The sequence below is a fragment of the Oryzias latipes genome, chromosome 3 (assembly GCF_053564925.1).
Source record: "Oryzias latipes strain Hd-rR chromosome 3, Olatipes_Hd-rR_3.1".
Taxonomy (NCBI): Eukaryota; Metazoa; Chordata; class Actinopteri; order Beloniformes; family Adrianichthyidae; genus Oryzias; species Oryzias latipes.
In genome coordinates this window covers 28,373,564-28,386,509 of record NC_136239.1, presented here as the reverse complement: position 1 = coordinate 28,386,509, position 12,946 = coordinate 28,373,564, and the positions used below count along the sequence as shown (strand labels likewise).

The window sequence follows — 12,946 nt, the reverse complement described above, 5'->3', positions numbered from 1 at the left end:
TACTCTAGTGATATAACTCATTACGTGCTGCTCTTGTCACCGGAAACGTGGCCTTAAAGTGACCCTGCCCTCTGCTGTTCTGGAGGTGCTACTGCAGCGCTACAGGAGGCGGAACTGCTCTTATTCTTTAACAAGTTTCGTTCAATTTTAAAATATATTAGAATTTTAAGCGGTTTCATGCCGTTTCCCCTTACATAAATTCATGGAATTAAACAAAAAAAACATGGCTATTTCTAGAAAAAAAATATTGACAGTTTGTTCTTCAAACATTTGGTTTTGTGAATAAAAACATCTAGAGTAGTAGTAGACCTAACTGCAACAATTTCCAACTATTACAATGCCAAATAAAACACAGCCTATTTATACTATTCAGGTGGACTTAGAAAGAAGTCTACCTATAAAATTCCAGTCAAAATTAAAATGATCAACCGTTACATTTGTCCCATTTCCTAAAGAAGTAGAGTACCTTTCTTCGAAAACCTAAACGCGGTTCCCGGACTTCCTGGAAACGTTCATGTCATTGTTATTGACGTGAACTTCCTTTACAACAAGAGCAACGAGAAATTTGATATTTTCTTTGCAGCTAGGGCGGTAGGCGCAGGTTCGCTCCACCACCACAGCCACCTTAATCAACGGCAGTGAACCATGGAGGGGGGTGGCAGAGTGTCTTGGATGAAATATGGTTCTTTTGTTTCCCTGTTTGTGGTTCTGTTTGCCGTGTGGTTCCGTTCGCCTCATAATGCGGTTCTGGACGACCGGTTGGACACCGTCCTGTCCTCCCTGCTGCAAGCTGAAAAGAAAGTCGGCGTGAACAACGTCGCCAGACCCAAAGTGGCAATTGGTAGGTGCGAGCTAGCTTGCTAGCATAAACTCATTTACAGAGGCTTAACGTGGACGTTGTTGGGTATTAACTGTGTCTTGGGAATCCAAAAATGTGATTATTATTTTTTACCCCCGATAAACCGTCTGCATTTAATCAATTAAATGTAACTCTAGGTATTTTTCCGCCGAACAGACTGTAGATATGAAGAATAATTGAGAGTAAAGTAGCAACAGGAGCAGCCAGCAGTCCGATGGCACTGTCTGTTCGTGAGAACAGCTGACTTAGGAGAAAACATGGCGATCTAAGCGCTGTGGTTGAGTGTAGTGTGATATGCTAGCCAAACAGGGATGTACAGGGAGGTGATGATGGATACACAGTCATCACATGTCAGTGCTGATGTACTTTATACCACAGGAACATGTTATGGGATGTGATCCTCCATGAAGATCTAAAAGGACAGCTGCCTTCATTAAATCCCCAAATGTGATCTCTTTGGACTGTGATACAACTCTCTTTAACAATTTATGGCTTTTTAATCTATTATTTAAAGCATAGAAATGATTCAAAATAATGAAAACTCAAGCTAAAGTTTTGCAGGTCTTTTACTTTAAACACAACTATGTGTATTAACATTGTACGTCTGTATAACTGCAGTATACTTTAATACTGTTGTTTATTTAAAAGGCGTTAATACGCAGAATGGGTGTTTTTTTTCTTTCCCTTTTTAAATTCGTTTTTTATAAATAAAGTGAAACTTGTATTTATTCTGTTTCTGGTAGGACTTGTTCTGCCTCCATGACTAATGTTGTTACAGTTGTTTCTGAGCTCGCCTTATGATCTTCAAACAAATGTCACAGCTGCTGTTTCTAGTTCTTCAGTTCCTAAAACTCTTTGAAACAAATATAAATATTTCCTAACTTAACTGGTTAAACTGCAGCTCTGTATCTTTCTAGGGCTTAAATAAAAACCCTTTGTTTTCTGCTGGGTGCGCCGTCATCAAATAACAGCTTTTTTTTTTCTTTTCTCCACAGGTTTTGGGGGTTGTGTGGACCTGCTTGTAGATGGTGTGTCATTTTTAAAAAAGATAGGCATCTCTAACACAGAAAGCCCAGTGCATTATGACTACCTAGAAAATGCTGAACAGCTGGCTCAAAGCTTTGCCTACTTCTTTGCACCAGGAGCAGCGGCAGAGTAAGTGATGACCGATAGATAATGATGGTTTTTTTACCCCATCAGTGTGTTTTATTTATGTGTTCTTAGTACAGTGGTCCACAAAAAATGGCTCATGTTGTGCTTCTCCTGTCACACTGACTTAGTGATTATTATTTATCTGAATTCAATCAATCATAGTCCAGGAATTACAGTTTTTTTAGTCTGTGCTATATCTATTTATTGTCTCAAACTTATCTATAGGTTCATCGATCTGTGTAGGCTGATCAATAAGCTTTCAGTTGTAGTGGACTATACACTGTGAGAAGAGAAATTCAGGTAAATTCATCATGCAAATTATGAGGAAAAGACAGCACAGACAGCTGATTGTAACTAACGTTAAATAAGTTATTTTTAAATCAGCGTATTTGCCATTTCTGAAGTTGTTCATCATGAATTTATTGTTACTCAATTTCTGTTATATTATTTTGTTTTGGAATTGTTGGATTATCGTTTTTGTAAAGCTTTGGGATTTGGACATGCATGAGCTCAACCAGAGAGATATTTGAGCTTTCTGTGAAACTTTTTTTAACTGGAACATTTGTAACAACAACAAAAAGAAATTGCATAAACTCCTAATTGTTTAAAAATAGTTTGAATATTGTGCACGCATCCCTCAGAGTAGCTAGTTATTCCTTCTAACTGAATAGCAATTAATCAACTTTATTTATAAAGTGCTTAAACACAATTAAAATTGAACAAAATTGCACAATAAAAGTTAAACAAAATTAAAACGGGTTTAATAAATAAGTGAATAAAAACATAAAAGCCAAACAAATGAGAGCAAGAAGGTAAAAACAAATGAAAACATTCAGAGTAGAAAAAATAAAACTTGAGTGTAAAATAACAGTAAAATATTAAATATGACTAAAAGCTTGGCTATTAAAATGAGTCTTAAGTCGTGTTTTAAAAATGGACAGGGAAGACACTTGTCTAATATTTAGTGGCAAAGCATTCCAAAGTTTCGGAGCACAGATGGAAAAGGTTTGTTCCCCCTACACTTCCTTTTAGTCCTCAAGGAAAAGCTGATGAGCTGACCTGAGACACTGGGCTGGAGTGTATGGAGAGGGAAGCTCAGCAAGTCCACTCAAAGATTTAAAAACTCTAAAATGAACAGGCAGCCAGTGACGGGAAGCCAGAACTGGTGTGAAGGGGTCCCAGTAAAAACGAGCAGCAGCTTTTTGAACGAGCTGCAGACATGAGAGGGATGACTGGCTGACCCCAAAATAAAGTTAGTTACAGTAATCCAACCGGGGATGTGATGAAGGCATGGATTAATGTCTCAAAATGTCGTTGGGATAAAAATGGCTTCATCTCTGTTAACTGCCTCAGCTGGAAGAAGCTGGTCTTTACCATTGAGCTGATGAATCTCTATCCATTTTAAAACCCAGCTTTACTTAAATCCACCTTGGGCGGGTCACACAGAGCCGCTTGGACCAAATCACCTCTTTTTTTTTTGGTTGTTAAAACTCAAAAAGCTTAAGGCCATCCAACCTTTGATGTCATGTAGACAGGACAGGAGTGGTGTTATAGAGGAACCTTTCTTGTTAATGGGAACATATAACTGACTATCATCAGCATAACAATGCAAGGATGCTCCATGTTCTTATGATGGAACCCAGTGGAGGGAGGTATAAGGAAAAGAGAAGAGGTCCTAAAATTGAGCCCTGAGGAACCCCACAAGACAGAGGTGCTGTGGCAGATGTAAATCCAGATAAGCTCACAATCACAGCTCTGTCTGCCAGATATGATCTGAACCAGTCATGAGCTGTACCACAGATCTCAACCACGCCTGATAGGAAGCTGGCATACAGTTCTGATTCTGTGAAAAATACATTTTTTATAAGATGAATGCTGAAGCTGCGTACTTCAAGGATTAATAAATATCTAGAGGACGAAATACTGTACTGCAATTTTATAAACTAAAACTATAAACTTGAAATGAGCGTTGGAAGTCCTCCATGTCAGCATAAGCAATCTCTGTGTTTATCTGTACACTGAAGGACCAAGCTAACACTTTAAAATCTCATTAGTTATCCCACTCCTGAGTCCTAAGTATGTGATTTTCTTTTTATTTATTTTTTTATGGGCATTTCACCCATTCAACAGGACGCGTCAGCCCCCGCTGCACTACCATTTTTTTGTGTTTGACACTCCCAATTTGTTGCAGGGTGTGAAGTGTAGTTATTTAGTCACATTTTTAGCCATCTGTTTGGTTTATGTTTTGGTTTATGTCGAGCAATAAATCAAAGAAAACGTCCAGGATGGACGGTGTTGCAGTTGATACGTGGATAATGTTCCTTGAAAGGTGACACTTGAAGCTCTAATGTGATGTTGGAATTTACTCTGATAAAAAGAGACTTGATGTCATTAGTAAACATTGCTTCATTCTCTTTTTTAATTTCACTGCCTCCCTTAGGCGCTTTATGCTGAATGAAACCCTCTTCAGTGAGCTGGTGGACAGCGCTCGGGACCTACCCGGGAACAGATGGGCTGTAGGTGGAAACGCTCCAGTCATGGCTGGTCGCATGGCAAATGAGGGATGTGATGTATTGCTCGGGGGAAGTTACAGCACCGATTTCGTTGACGTCCTTCCCGAGCACATCACAGGTACATCACACAATTCTTTGCCACAGCCTGGGATGATGGAACCAAGTCCCGTTTTACTCTTTTGTCTTTGTTCTTTCCAGTGGCTGGTGAAGTTCTAGAAGAGCCAGACATTCATTTGATCCTGGAGTATTCAGCTGGATCTAGCTGGGGCCGTTATACGTCACGCAGAGCCAACAGGTCTTTTGTTTTGATTTAAAGTCAGAAACAATATACTCTTGAACCTCTATAGTGTGTACAAAGGCATTTCTTTGCTTTTAACTCAGCTGATGTTTGTGTTTTTTGTAGATACATAATTCACAGTGATAACCGGAACCCCTATTTGTCCTCTATGGAAGAGTTTGCTAAGAAACTCAAAGACTTTAAACCAGATCTGTTGGTGGTGGGTGGCCTGCAAATGATGGATAACTTTCCATTCCAGTCAGGTCAGTCAAACGGCCGCCACATCTGTATGTTGGTTTTATTTTGTCTGTGTCCCTTTAGTTAAGCTTTCTGTCACTTCTACCCCCTGTTCTCATCTGTTATCTCTGGTTGATTATTTCTGTTAAAAGCGTCCCTCTTTGTATTCAAGCTTTTCTTTTCTCTTGCTTCATCTTCTCTTCTTCTTATCTGTCTTTCCTCCATTTTTTTTCTGAGTTTGTAAAAACTTTGTGGTTGTGGTTTTTTTTATTCCAGGTGAGAGAGATGCTCTCCTTTCTCGTTTGTCAGACCTGCTCTCCTCTTCCTCTCCTCAAATCGGCATTCATTTTGAGATGGCCAGCTTTGTTGAAGAAAGTATAATGGAAGACCTTCTGCACTATGTCGTCTCCCACGTATGTATGACAGGATCTTTTTAGCCACAAATGTGATCAAATGTCTTGTTGTTACTCATGAAAGTGCAGAGAACAAACAACACAGTGCAGTAAATAGGTCAGAGGAAAACTGGGAACTGAGTTTGGTGTGTTTGGGCAAACTATTTATCTACATTTGCAAACAGTCGCATTAAAAAAAGGTGAGATTTCCCTATATTTGAATATTAACCACTTCCTGTTTGGTCCTTTAAACACATTTTTTATGAGCAGTCGTGCTTGCCAAACCTTTAAATGTGTAAAAATGTTTCTTCTTCCTTTAAACAATGAAGTCATAATTAATCATTTTAATCAGTCTTCAGTGGAGCTTCAAGTTCCTTTGGGCTTGTTTCAGTCTGAGAGCTCTGCATTCCTCAGGACTTTTCTAGCAGATCTCATACAGACTCTCCACTTGGTGCTTCAGTTTTATTTATTTTTTTCAAAAATGAGTTGGATTCTCTGATTAAACGGACCAGACGTCTTCCTGCCTGCTTAGTCCTGTTTCTGGAAACAGATGTCGTCTTTTGGAATGCGTCCGACTGCCTCCGTTGGATCTGTGATTTTCAAATGCCAAAATAAAAGTGTCACCTCATGAAGTTAACTTGTATAAATATAATTTCATTTTAAAATATGAAACAAAATGGCCATTCCTGACTGCAAAGTGATGCTCCAAACATGTCCCTCCTGTGTGATGTGCATTAAATTCTGATTTTATTGTTTTGGTTCTCTTTTAAAAACAGTCAATTCAGTAGTTTAGAATGTATCTTTGAATAATTCCAGTTTGACAGTTTGTCTTCTCTGTGCTTTTCCAGGCAGACTCCTTAGGAATGAATGAACAGGAACTTCCAAATCTCCTCAGCCTCCTCAAAGGCTCCAACATCACAGTGCTGTCGGATCCAAACCCTCGTGTCGCCACGGTCCTCGACCAGATGAGGGAGGTGTATCGAATTCTCAACCAACGCTACAAAGACGCCAGTACGGAAAGTGACGCAAAGGGTGCTAAAAGGAGGGGTAAGCCGTTGACCCGCCTCCACGTGCACACGCTGGCCTTCCAGGCCATGATCGTGACACGGGACTCCAAATGGAAAAACACCATGTCAGCCACGGCAAAGGCCTCGCTCACAGCTAACCGCCACGTCTGCGGCTCCAATGACATCGACCCCAGCAAGGCGAGGCTCATCATGGACGACTCGTTCTCCGTCAGCCAACGAGAAGGAAGCCAGCGCATCCCTTTGCAGGAGAACAGGCCCGTAAGCTGTTGGGATGAGGACGACTATGAGATTTGTGTGGCCCCAGTGCTGGTGTGTACCGAGGTTTACCAGACTGCAGGTGGAGGAGACAACGTCTCTGCTGCTGGCCTGGTCTTACAGATTTAAAAAAGGAAATAGGGTTTTTTCTGTTTAATCAATGTTGGCAAACCATGTGACCCTGGTAACTTGATCAAAGTGTGGCTCACTTCCGACTTTGGGTACTGATGAATCTGTTACTTCTGCAGCTGATGGTCCAACCTGTCAATAATAGAAACTTCTTACAGGTGAGAAAAGTCCATTGATGGTTAGCAGTAATTGGTGATGGAGTGAAGCCACCATCTTTTCAGTCTCAAATGTATGTAGGATGGAGGACAGTCAATGGAAAATACACATTTGCTGCTCAGCTAAAAACCTAAATTAAAAAATCAATGATATGAAAATGTAAAACGATTAAATTGATCCAGCATGTTTGCCGGGTCACTGCTTTCCACCTTTAGACTTTTTGATTTTCATAGCTTATCTTTTTATATTTCTCTGACACCTTAAAAATGTAAACTTTGGTCAGGATGATATAAAGGAGGGCTGAGGTTTGGGGTAACATTGGGCACAAGTTATAGGTTGTTTTATTGGGCCAACATGTGCCCTGTGTGGTTCTTTTTGTGTGTGTGTGTGGTTTTCTTTTTTAGTAATTTTTGCACAACTTCTCCTTTGAGATCAATTATCCTCCCACTCTTTAAACGTGGGCTGCAGCTATGCAACAAGGCCTCAGAAATGACTGAATCCAGTGTTTCTTGGCGTCATGCATATCAGGTTTTGAACAACCCTTTGACCTCATTTATCTATGAGCTTGTTCTTTTTTGAATCCCACTAAGCTTCAACTGATCAGAACGCTTTGACCTAAAGATCATCCTCTTTCCTGATCTTGAGCCCTTTCTCTGAAAGAAAGGAGGAACATGGTGGAAATTTCCTGTTTTTCCTGCTATATGTGAAGCGTGTGCATAATATTGTGGGCGTGTTAGTGTTGGGTGTAAATCTCTGCGTTGAAGTTGTGTGCAATAATGCAGAGAGACCACTGCAGGGAGCTGATTCTGATGTCATTGTTTATTCAATTTTCCGTCAGCTGCTCTCTCACTCTGACTTCTTTCCCTTTTGTCAGTTTTTCACCTGAAATGAACATTTAGTTGGATTTGCTGGAAAACGGGCTGCTTTTCTGTCATTTTTACTTGAAGTCATCATTTGACTCTTGAATCTTTGTGAAACATGGAGATCCGCCTGGATCTCCATATTTCCATGTTCCACCAGGCCACACTTGAGTCGTCTTATTTACAATTGAATCTCCTTTGCAACAGAACTGTTGTGCTTATCTGACTTTTTTTTTTTTTACAACTGTGATTCTTTTTTGATTGATTTTGTTTCAAATCTGTATTTAAATGCTGACTTTAGCACATTTCAACTGTGCCTCCCCCTCTTTATACAAATAAACATTCCATCATCAATCCAGTTGGGCCTGTTTCCAGAACTACAATAGTCAAGTTGACCATTTTTTCCTTAAATAATTGTGCCCTCATAAAGACTGCATCTGCAAGCTATTTGAGCCTTATTCTGTTTGTTTCTGTTTGAAACCCAAACGATAAAACCTGTCCCAGTAGACGTATGTTTTATCTCTTGAGCTCTCTGGTCTTAAACGGTTATTAGATTTGTGTTTATTTTGACATTAAATTGTACTGTACACTAAAATCATGAACATAGAGGGATTTGCTGGAATTTGTTACTAGACTTCTCAGACTTTCCTGTACATCAAATAACCCCTGTTTTCTGACGGTCTTGTAAATGTTGGAATCATGTTAATCATGAAAATCACCTCAGATAAAGTGCTATGCTCAGCAAAAGTCACTGCTTTTTTTTTGTTTTTTGTTCCATTCTGCTAGAACTCTGTTATTGAAGAAAATGTCATCATTTTAACACCAATCTTTGCATTTTGATTACAAAGTTTAGTTTTTTTTTCTTTCAACCTAAGCTTCACGTTCTGTTGCACACAAGCCACAGAGTTTCCATCTTCGTTGCAAATTTAATCCCTATCATTATTTCTACATCTCTTTAAACGTTTGCTTCTCTATTTTTGGAACTTGTTAATTCATCATGGCCCTCTTTTTAACCTTTCAAATCAATTTAAACTTCCAAGATCTGTTAAAAATAAACATTTTGAATAATTTCTGAAGTTTGACAGCAATACAGAAAAAACAAAAATTAATATTTATTTGTATTTTGGCCCAAACACACTGTTTTTCAGCAGATATGCTGAGAAATGAGGAATGACTGCCTACGTGTCGGGGTCAATGGTCAGCTGATTGATTAACTCCTTGTAGCAGATAAGGTTCTTTTTTTCATCAACCAGTGCTGTCAGCATTTCATTGGTCTCTTCCTGACTGAAGGCCTCACCTGTTGAACACAAGCATTGAATGAAAATATTAAACATTGATCCATTAATTTGTTGTTTTCCAGCTCACAAACTACTTCAAAGCTTCTGCTTTACCTTCACTTTTCATGTATTTTGCGAGCTCTTGTGGTTCCATGTATCCCCTCCTGTCTTTGTCTAAAACCTGGAATCATAATGCATTTCTGGTTTAATGAACATTGAAGCAAGGTAATAAGGTAACATTATGCTCAATGTTAAATTATCTCCTTGAGGTTTATAATACAGTATATCAATTTTAACAAAAGTTTGTATTCTCGATTAAATAGAAAAATCAAGAAACACGTCAGTCACAGGAACCACGGAATCACTTTGCCTTGCATCCCTGAAAATGCGCGAGAACTGAAAAAAACATGTTCTAAAGAAGAAAAGGTTTACAGCGTGTCCTCTTGGGGAAGAAGACAAATGTCATTTGAAGATTAAAGTTTCACATTTCTTCAGTTTAAAACATTTATGTAATAGGTAGGTTAATGAAAATTAGCTTTAATGGAAACTTGAAGAGTTAACCAAGTGAATCGTGACTTACATTATTTCAGGAAATACACAGTAACAATTATGGATGATTAGACATGAAAACGATGCTGGAACTCTTTTAAAATGCAGGTCAAATAAAATGTGATCGTTGCTGCCTCAGGAATCCTTTGAGGTTTTATAGTCTGTGGTGACGTGAGGTAGGATACAATCTACCAACAGAGATCTCAAGTAAAAACTCAACCATACTTTCCATCCATCTTCTAATCCTGCTATTCCCAGTTGGGATCACGGGAGCCTACCCAGCTTTGACACAGGATAATTGAATCTTCAATTATCCTGTGAAGCATGTTTTTGGACTTTGGGAGGAAGCTGGAGTGCCCAGGGAAACAAAGCAATCACCAGGGGAACATGCAAACTTTACCAGGGCCTTAAGGAAGTTTTACCATTAATTTTCTTTCCTTTACTGTGGCTGCAGGTAAAGCTGAAGAAAGTTATGTGCAGTCATCAGACAAAGACGTGAGACTGTCATTCCCCTTAGTGGACGGAGATCGTGAACTATGGGTCTTGGCGATACAGTGAAACTGGGTGTCCTCTCACCTCAAACGCCTGACGCAAATGCTCTTCAGGAATGGGAGGAAACCTAACAAACAGAATTAAAAATAAAGATTATTTTTCCCGTTTACAAATAGAGCTTTGCACAATTTTCCAAAGTAAACAGGAGGTCCCAGTTAGTCTCAGAATGTAATGGCATGGCAACTATAGTGTAATGAAGATCTTTTTGAGGCAGAGTCATTGACCATGCAATGCTGAATGCTGAGGAGTGATAATGAGGGGATCAGTTGCTCTCAGATAAAGGTGTCAAACTCCAAGTTGCTCATGCAATACAACACCACATACAATGAAAAGTGGGTTCAAATGTTGAATTTATTCAACCCAACAGCACAAGAAGATGTTTCCAAATCTCGTATTGAAGGAGATCACATATTTTTTTGTTTACAGTGTTTTTAGTAAAGTCTGAACCGCCTTGCCATTGGGTCTCTCTAGTACATTATCTGCAGCATGCTAGGTGATAAATGACAGTTTTATTTATCATCATAAAAAAATTGTGTCAGCTGTACAGAAAGGCTAACATGAGTGTGTTTTTCCACTGTTTTTTCTTTTCTGAAGCAGACAAAAAAAGTTGAATGAATTTAAAATGTGACTGGAAAATAATGTAGAAAGCAGAACTTTCTTACTTGTTCTCCATTATTACTTTGGTCATGACTGGTAGGAACTTGTCCAAGTGAACATATCCCATATTGTCCTCCTCCACCTGTGTGAACAGAATTTTGTGACAAAAGTTCTGAAAGATGTTACAAAACAAGAGAGTTAATCAGAGTTAATCAAATGTAATTATAACAAATTTATATGTATTTTTTAAATGTTCTGAATGTGGTGTTTTACATCTGTGAAGATTTTTCAATCATAAATGTTATGGCAGGATGACACAGTTCTTCAGGGTAACTGGACTTTTAAGGTTTATCCGGAAGACATTTCTGCCAGTAGATTCTTCAGTTCTAACTATTGTTAAAGAATTGAATGCTATTTATATGCTGACTATTTTGAAGGTGTGGCAAAATGTGGCTTTAAAATATATTACAACAATCTATATGAGGCAAAATTAAACTGCAGGGGGGGCCCTGGGCACATAAGTGTGTGAGGCCCTTTCAACAGTCATTTAAATGTTTTATCTTTCGTTTTTACATCTTTTTTATATAAAATAAATTACACTACTGAAGTCATTGTACCAACCGTGGCAATACAGCAAATAAGCCTGAAATCAAGGCCTGACTGACTAAAAGAGTGAGAAGTTGCGCAAATAGACGGTCCGTGCTTTTCATCAATGCTTATTTTTATTTATTTTTGTGATTCTCTTGGACTGCTGCTGCGCAATGATCAACATGCGCAAAGCGCGTAAAACAAGGATTCGGCACGCACTAAAGTTTTTAGGTTAAAACAATGCAACAGAGAATAAAGAATTGATACAAAAGCGGCTGAATCAAAAAAAAATTAGCTCTTAAGTTGATTCTGCGGGTCAACATATATTTTCTGTAAAATCAGCGATACGACGTTACAGTCAGACCACGCGACACCTAATCATCCTATATTTGCTGCTCCAATGATGGCCAAACGCTCCTGAATGAGGAGGTACAAGAAGGGGGTGAAGGCTCCAGCTGTCCAGATATGGACAGAAACAGATGGAGAGAAAAAAAAGCGCACGGAGAGATGCGCAAAAAAAAAAAAAAGAAAAGAAATTTCAAAGTAAAAGTTTGTTGTACTTGTAGGAAGGTCTAGAAGAAGCAAATGGCACACTATTTTGCCCGCCTGCGAGGAGGGCGGAACTTACTGACCTCATCCACGAAGCGATGGATGTCTGCTTTGGTGGGGAAACATCCCAGCGAATAGATGATGGTGCTGACCTCACTGCAAAACAACATTTTCGGAGTGGGCGCTGAGTTACTCTTGACTTGTTTGAGTTAATGAAATAAGTTTGGGATCTTTAAAGCTCACCGGACGTCCACGGTGTTGTCAGCTTTGTGGTCAAACACGTGAAAGGCTGCGCGGATTTTCCTCTGGATTTCTGATAACCAAAGCACAAATAGACTGTATTCATCTAATTTATATATTGAAAAAAATAAATGAATTGTAATAACAAAAACTAAACAAATTTTAAACCAGTAAAGAAACTCTGACTGACCTGCTGTTTCACCGGCTTCCGCCATGTCTGCCTGGTGTTGTCGTGTTGCTTAGCAACCGAGTGACACCCTACTTAATATTCTTTTACCAACAAAAAAAATGTACTGTTTCCTTAATAACCTAATTAATTCTGAGACACTTAATGACCTATAATGATATCTGTTTGCATATTGGATAAATAATTTTTCCAACTCATCAAGTCTAAAACTTTATCTGAAAAAGCTTACAGTGGGGCAAAAAAGTATTTAGTCAGTCACCAATGGTGCCAAAGTTTTACTACTTAAAAAGATGAGAAAGGCCTGTACTTGTCATTATACCTCAACTATGAGAGACATAATAAGAAAACAATTCCAGGAAATCACAGCGTCTGACTTTTAAAGAACTTTTTTCTCAAATTATGGTGGAAAATAAGAATTTGGTCACCTACAAACAGGCAAGATTTCTGGCTCTCATAGACCTGGAACTTCTTCTGTAAGAGGATCCTCTGTCTGCCACTCGTCACCTTAATTACTGGCACCTGTTTGATGGTTGTCTGAAAATGTATGCT

The 12,946-nt window shown here is 38.9% G+C and overlaps 2 protein-coding genes across 2 annotated transcripts; one reads left to right on the top strand and one right to left on the bottom strand.

The window, feature by feature from the left end:
• Positions 1–80: 80 nt before the first annotated feature.
• adpgk2 (ADP-dependent glucokinase 2) lies at positions 81–8,605 on the top strand. The gene is made up of 7 exons (XM_023953547.2): positions 81–841; positions 1,855–2,014; positions 4,452–4,642; positions 4,723–4,819; positions 4,928–5,064; positions 5,315–5,451; positions 6,279–8,605. The coding sequence occupies exons 1-7, from the start codon at positions 646–648 to the stop codon at positions 6,840–6,842; spliced, it is 1,482 nt and encodes a 493-aa protein (XP_023809315.1). The 5' UTR covers positions 81–645; the 3' UTR covers positions 6,843–8,605.
• Positions 8,606–8,946: 341 nt separating this feature from the next.
• drc8 (dynein regulatory complex subunit 8) lies at positions 8,947–12,848 on the bottom strand. The gene is made up of 7 exons (XM_004067258.5): positions 12,401–12,848; positions 12,214–12,283; positions 12,054–12,126; positions 10,899–10,975; positions 10,261–10,303; positions 9,250–9,316; positions 8,947–9,155 (listed from the first exon to the last, which is right to left on the bottom strand). Exons 1-7 carry the CDS (start codon positions 12,423–12,425, stop codon positions 9,037–9,039), a joined length of 474 nt encoding a protein of 157 aa, XP_004067306.1. The 5' UTR covers positions 12,426–12,848; the 3' UTR covers positions 8,947–9,036.
• Between the last annotated feature and the right edge of the window lie 98 nt (positions 12,849–12,946).